The following is a 7,144-nucleotide window of genomic DNA, read 5'->3' as shown; positions in this document are numbered from 1 at the left end:
AGATGAAGGGAACTCTTCTAAACCAAAATGTTCAGACAGCTTCAGTCTCAAGTCTTGTACGTATGGTTGCTGAGTGATCTGATGAACTCTTTTGTTAAATTTGATTTAAAGAATGAAATTATAATGTGAAAGGGTTGCTTTTATAAAAGTTTTGGAAATGTTATCATAATATTTTTTATTTGTACTGATCGTTAGGACGTGTGAAGGATTTTATAGTGGGTATCGTATTTAGCATAGATTTTTTTTTTTCAAGTTTCCTCAAGATCGAAAATGGGATAAGGAAAGAGAATGTCAACTAACTAATCTTACCTAAGATCTTGACAATCAAGGGTGTCAAGTTCCATTTTATGTATAAACTCCAATGGGTATTGACTTTAGCCTAATATTTTTACCTTTCCGCACAAGTGTCGACTTCCATTGGTATCAAGTTTAGTTTAACATTTTGACTATTTTTTTCTTCCCTTAAAGATGCAAAGATGCACCGTAAGAGTGCTTATAGTTAAAGCTTTATATTATATGAAACAAAGAAAAAAAAATAGACATTATGCTATACTAAACTTGACACCAATCAATGTCGATGATCGAAGTCAACGCTAATAAATATGAACTAAATAAGGTGGAATTAGACACCTACAGATGTCGAGGTCCTAGGTAAATTTGTTAAACGAAATTCTCTTTCTTTATCCCTCTTCGATCCCAAAAAAATCAGTAGTTAAAACCTCATATTACACTCAACGCACATGAAACAAAAAGCATTCTAGAAAATAAACAACATGAAAATAAGCCTTCTCAAATAATAAAAATAATTTCCTATATCGAAGTAAAAAAGAATAGGTTAAGCCGAGAAAGAATGGGATAACTAGGTATAAATAAAGTAAAAAGCTGAACTTTAGTTTCTTTATATTATTCTATTTCTCAATGATTTCTTTAATCACATTATACTATAATAATATACCAGCTGATTTAATCTGTTCATATAATGCCCATAATAGGATGCCAATCAAAGTGTCTCTAGCCAAGCTTTTGAGAAGACGTTGAACCCAGCCATTAGATTCAGCTTCAGATGGAGTCTTCCCTGCAAGGTCTCTGAACCGTAGGTTCCCTTGGTCCGACACTAACGCATATATAACACCATTCATGTGCCCCTTTCCGATCACCCCCACCACTGTTTTACACTTGTTCACTGCTTTACTCCGTTTAAGAGACCACGCAAGATACTGAAAATGCAGCACCGTAATTATTCACTAATGACCAATCATATTAGTATGGTTTTCGCAAATTGCAAATTTAGGAGTTATATGTTTGCTGTGATTTTGGTGTCATATATGAATACATGTTTATCCCTTTTGTTTTTCAATCACTGATCTAAGGCATTCCATCTTCAGAGATTTTTTTGCTTGTATAAATTAAGAATACTTACAGTGTCTCGCTCATGTACAAGAGGCTGAAGAAGTGACGGATATGAGAAGCTTAAACGCTCATAAAGCTGAAAGGTATCATTTTCGTAGTTTTGTTCCTGCATTGCAATATGGTATATAAAAGATTTAGGATATTTTCACTTTCAGAGAGACTTCACACACACACACACATATATTCTTTTGAATTCTCGTACTTCTCTTCTGTAAGTGCATATATTACTTATGCCTCATGGTCCATAACTATAACCCACTTTGCAGTTTCCTACAACTACATGAACTTGTTTCCTATTCATCATCTCAAAATAAAATATCTTTCAAACTATACTTTATGTTTAATAACAGAGTTTTACGGTCTTTGTTTTAGAAAATAGGACCAACAACCTTTTAGAGTCTAAATTACAAAGTCTTTCAATACAACACTAAATTATAGCTTTGATCTTAAATGTTGATATCCAGTCACACCCTATCATCTACTGAATAAATTTTACTCCATCCTAATCAGCTTATTGTTCTCATCCGGGCTCTGAGTCTCTTTTGTAACTTTTCTGTCCATTAGTATCCAATGCAACTTTTATCAGCACTCATAAATACTATTTCCGTAATTTATAGGTTGATAATGAATTGTGTATTGAAAAGTAGAAGACAGATCTCAACCCTCTAATTATCAAATTATTTCTTCCCCTTTGCAACAATATGCATACATAGACAATTAAATCCAAATTCAATAATGAAACAACGGGAAAAGTCTATGCGAAAATATAAACAGGTAAGGGTAAAACCAAGAGATCATTTTTGGATATATCAGATGATGGTGACGTTATCCCTCGAATGACTGAGAGCACTAGAATAACTTTCTCACTCCACTTCAGAGAATTCCAAGCCCTCTCAAGCTGTCAAAAACGTCACAGAGTTAAACAACTCCTTCATTTTATGCATAAAAAAGGATACAGTTTAGCCTTCATCAGTCCTAAAAACAATTGGTACAATAGCTTCCGAAAATAAAGCTTATTCAACTCAGCATTTCTGGACCATATGGGGGAACTAAAATGTGTATACCGTAATCTCAATCGGGCGATCCCCCAAAACTATTTGTGCACCAACTTCCTCAGATGCTTTGCGAGCAGCTCGGAACTGCCGAAGCAATGAAAATGTCAATTATTTTTGGAAAAAGAGGAAAATCTGATGATTAGTTTATGTGAAGTCCAAAACCTCATCTCCGAAAGGACGGTTGAGATCAGATGATAATTTTGAAGAGAAAAGTGCCAAAAGTAGACGCAATGCCAGAGCAGTTTGACCCCCTATCATTTAAGTGAGCAAACAAAGAAGAAATTGGTAAGCCCTTTCACTAGCACGTCCAAAGATCTGCAAAAGACATTAAAGCCTGCTTACCCAAGTTTATGCTACGACCAACAGCACCAAAAAACCCAGTCCCACTCAAAGAAAACATATTTGATCGTAATTGTTCCCCATTTTCAACACCACTGGATATGTACATGATCCCAGCTCTGAAAATGAACTCTGCAGTAATGAAAGTCAAGACATGGAATGAAGAATTGATATTATCCTAGTTCTTTATTCAGTGATCTATCAAAATCCATCAAGTTCCTAGAAGTAGAAATTTCGATTTGAGGAAAACCCTTCAAATATATGACAAATGGTCTAGGAAAGATTCACACAGGTTTATCCAACTAACCTGTTTATAGATATATCTTTTTCATGTATGAGTCAATGAATTCAACGAGGAATAAGATAAAAGAAAAAGTATTTCAATCAATTCCTGTTAGTTTAGACATTCTACATTTGTAGGAAATCGGATTGAGAACTCGAATTCAAACAAAAACCCTACAAAATAGAGAACAATTCAGAACTCGCCTGCTTCTGCAGAGTTCGACCACCACATTGTCAGGCCTGACAGCCCTGACAACACGCTCGACATCGGATGCTGATTCGGGCGAAATGTGAGTTGTACCCAACAGCCATATCGCCTCTGGTTCAACGAACTCGGTCCTCCAGGCAGGAACAGGGCCGAACTGCCGCTTCTCAACCAACACCAACGTCCCATTCTCCGCCAAGTCCACTAGCTGAGGATAAGTTTGTCCGATTTTGGCAGTGGATTCTGCTAAAATATCTGCTCTGAAATCGAAGTCTGGTGGTGGCGGTTTGATGGAGACCTTGAGGGGTTTGACATGCTTTGTGGATAGGAATTTTGGATTCGCGGAGAATATTGGAAAGCTTGATTTGAGAAGAGCGTCCATGGATGGCAGAAAAATAATTTGAATGAATGAAAACAGAAAAGTGTGATTCTGACTTTAAGCTCAAAAACTAAGTAGTCCCAGTTTGTGTTCCAGGTTTGGATAAGAAGATTAACTACCAGTTAACCACTACACAATTTTTTTTTTTATTTCCTTTCTTGTTGGCGGTCTTTTTCATTTTGTGAACTTCATTTCTTAAACTTCCGGATGAGCTTTAACATGAGGTTTATTTAAAATAAAATAATATATTTACTTAAAACAGTAATAGCACGATTAATTCACTGGAATGGAATATGCTGTAATAGAATAATCATTCTGTGATAATGAAATAAAGTTGTAATAAAATTGAATAAGCATAATAGTGATTTGGTTGGATGAAATGAAATGATTATTGTAACAATATTCATGCATTTAATTGGGAGTAGACATATAATAATAATACTCGAATGACGAATATTCTCTTTAATAAATTAATTTTTATTTTTATTTTTATAAAAAATATTAAAAAACCAAAAGCGTTAAATGCTAAAATGACAAATATACTCTTTAGTTTTTTTTTTAACATCTAATTCAATTTTATTTTAGTATACTTTGTTTTATACTATTATTTTTGTATTTGCACATAACTTTATGTTTTATAAATTCCAGATTTAATTATACCACTTAAACACATTTACCAAATATCCTACATTATATCCCATTATAGTAACATTATATTTTTGCTTAATAACATCGTTAGTATTGTTAAAGAGTGTTACTATCAATAAATATATTGTTAAAGAAGTAGTACGAACATAACCTAACAATCATCTTAGCATCCATCTTAACATAACAAACCATGGTTGGCTTTCAAAAGTCCAATTACAGTAGAAAACTCATTTACACATATACAAAAAGTGACAATATTAGTATTACATACTTCCATGTCATTATATCAACCTACAATTACATACAAAAAGTTATATTACTTCACAACCACACCCAATTACATATACAAAAAGTGACAACTTGCAATTACATACAAAAAGTGATATTAGTTCACCACTGGACCCAACCCATTAAGACATGCAAAAAGTGACAACCCTCTATGGCATACAAAAAGTTATATTCATCCACCACCACAACCACATCCTTAATGGGTAGAAATAAACTTTTTCACCTATGCTAATCGCATAGAAGGTGGTAGACTTAGGAAAACGAGCATTTGCCTTGGATGATCAGGAAAATTGATTAATGCATCAGCTTGCTCATCATCTATTAGACCTTCTATTTCATCTAAAAACTCATAGAGTGTTTTGTACATTTTCTTGAATGAGTATTTCTGTAACACCCCAAAAATTTTAAGAATTTAATTGTGGGAATCTGCAGTAATTAAATTCATATATCTGTGGCTTTGTGTTCTGCTATTGTGTTTAAGGTTTGGATTTTGAGTTGCATTGTTAAAAGTTTTGTTATTTTTAAAACAACCTTTATCTATGTGTTATGTAGTTAAGTGCAATTCTGGGTAAATCGATACCAAGAATGAGCCTGCTGATTCACTGGTTAAGCATCTGTCTGTATTCTATCTAGTTCTAATTTCAAGTCCCATTGTATGTGTTAAGAATTTTTTTTTTTTTGCAAATGTCGGAAGGTGGGATGGTGGTTAACTTAAAACATTCTGAAGAAATTTTATCGTTTCATTTTTTTATTTTCCTAAATTCTTGGTTCTCTTTTCCTTTTCTTTTTTTTCTTTTATTTTTGCTTTTTACTATATTTGAATCTGCGTTAATTGGGAATTCTTCATTGCCTGTGAGGTCGATTGTGCGATTATTGTGTAAGTCCGTCGTTATCTTCTTTCGTTCTGCGAGCTCTGTCTTGTTAGCATTATTCTGTCGAAATGAGATTTTGCTCGTTCGCTCGAGCATTCTGTTTAAACATTCGATTGGTTACTTTTCTAGGCGAGGATATTACAAGAGATGTTACTCCGCCGCGTTAGCCTGATTTCCTCTATTTTGTGTGAGGTAAGTATGCGAATTGAGTTGGGGCTGCGTTGAAACTTTCGACATGATCTTAACAGTAGGTTGATTTTAGTAAAATATTGAAAACAATGGTGTAACTGATTATTGGATGGTTAATTAGGTTTCGGGTAGTCCCAGCATTATTTTTCCGTCAAAGCGAAACCAGGTGCGTACTGGAAACCTTAATTTTTGCAAGTTTCAGTCGCCAAAATTAGTGGCTGTCGATGCCACATAGCCAGGTACATGGGCGTCTGTCAGGCCGTGTAATCCAAATAGCCGTGCGGTTGGCCGTGTAACCCACTATTTATCAAATTTGGGCCACACAGGCGTGTGTCTAGGCCGTGTGTGACCATATTAGTGCAGGGTTCACACGGGCGACAGACACGGGCGTGTACTGAGGCCTTGTGAGTTACACGGGTAGGGACACAGACGTGCGTCCAGGCCATGTAACTCACTGTTTATGTTTCAGAACCACATGGGTAGAGGACATGGGCCTGTGACTCGGCCGTGTGGCATGTTAATGGAGCCCGAAATATATTTTTCAAGCCGTGAATGTTGCTTAACACTGATACTAGCCTCCTCAATATCCTACGTGGGAATAACATAGTTGTATGTAGACTATGATACTTATTTTGATGTTAAACTGTCTTATCTATTTTTGAAATAAATTAGAATGACTGAATACATTATATGGGTATTTGTACTCTGCATTTGACTGAGTTGGGATATTGTGAAGAAGGAAGTATCTGTTTTGAATTAGTGGCTAAGCCACAATGCGTATAAATCTGATTCTAATGCGTTGTCGTATTCTGATCTAGCAGCTAAGCTGTGTCTCTGTAAAAGTGTCAAACAGACACTCTAAGGTGTGCAGAGTTGGCTGAAGATAGTGTGTAGCGAATGGGGGTAGAAATATTGCATCTGAATCTGATCTGTATCGCATATGAAACTGAAATTCTTATATATATACGTAACTAATTTGCTCTGAATTTAAACTGAAATTACTTCTGTATCGAACTGAATCTTTGAATTTGAAACTATTTTATAAGTGAGCATTAGTTGAACAAACTTCTTTTACGCAATGAGTTCACAACTCATTTTGCTATTAGTTGTAATTCAGGTGGTTTCCAGTCTTGTTCGGGTCTGTGCCTCGGGAGCTCTGTCAACCTTTTATCCTTCTTTTAAGTATTACGTTAGAAGTTTCGGTACACTATGATAGTTTGACTTTAGAAGATTATACACTTAACTAATCTTTGTGCTGAATACTATGTGAAGCATGGTTTAGTATTATTGTGTTAATTGCGTGGTATTTGAGTATTGATGATGTAACTCTCTAAAAATGGACTAGACGTTTAGGCCAGGCTTAGGATGTTACATTTAATGGTAGCGGAGCCAAGATTGTCAACATTCGGACTGTGTTTGGGCTCATAATGTTTGAGAAAAGTAGTTTAATATCTGAATTAATATGGAAACATTGAAA

At 34.9% G+C, this 7,144-nt stretch overlaps 1 protein-coding gene across 2 annotated transcripts; it reads right to left on the bottom strand.

Moving 5' to 3' along the window:
• Positions 1-866: 866 nt before the first annotated feature.
• Positions 867-3,875, bottom strand: LOC107892055 (traB domain-containing protein). Of its 2 annotated transcripts, none has more exons than XM_016817025.2 (7): positions 3,291-3,875; positions 2,808-2,936; positions 2,628-2,716; positions 2,475-2,549; positions 2,198-2,308; positions 1,421-1,516; positions 867-1,217 (listed from the first exon to the last, which is right to left on the bottom strand). In XM_016817025.2, exons 1-7 carry the CDS (start codon positions 3,478-3,480, stop codon positions 942-944), a joined length of 966 nt encoding a protein of 321 aa, XP_016672514.1. In that variant the 5' UTR covers positions 3,481-3,875; the 3' UTR covers positions 867-941. The 2 variants fall into 2 exon arrangements, with proteins under 2 accessions (XP_016672514.1, XP_040957781.1); XM_041101847.1 differs by having other exon boundaries at positions 2,808-2,923; positions 3,291-3,865.
• Positions 3,876-7,144: the final 3,269 nt, after the last annotated feature.

This window comes from Gossypium hirsutum, chromosome D09 (assembly GCF_007990345.1).
Source record: "Gossypium hirsutum isolate 1008001.06 chromosome D09, Gossypium_hirsutum_v2.1, whole genome shotgun sequence".
In the NCBI taxonomy this organism is placed as follows: domain Eukaryota; kingdom Viridiplantae; phylum Streptophyta; class Magnoliopsida; order Malvales; family Malvaceae; genus Gossypium; species Gossypium hirsutum.
The sequence above is the reverse complement of the archived record's forward strand: the minus strand, read 5'-3'. Positions and strand labels throughout refer to the sequence as shown.

Excerpts from the sequence above, each read along its gene's own strand:
- LOC107892055 (XM_041101847.1), bottom strand. The coding sequence starts at position 3,673 with ATGGACGCTCTTCTCAAATCAAGCTTTCCAATATTCTCCGCGAATCCA. Across the intron at positions 2,550-2,627 it reads ACCGTCCTTTCGGAGATGAG|TTCCGAGCTGCTCGCAAAGC; the intron begins GTTTTGGACTTC and ends TTGCTTCGGCAG. Across the intron at positions 1,517-2,197 it reads TATCCAAAAATGATCTCTTG|GAACAAAACTACGAAAATGA; the intron begins GTTTTACCCTTA and ends ATTGCAATGCAG.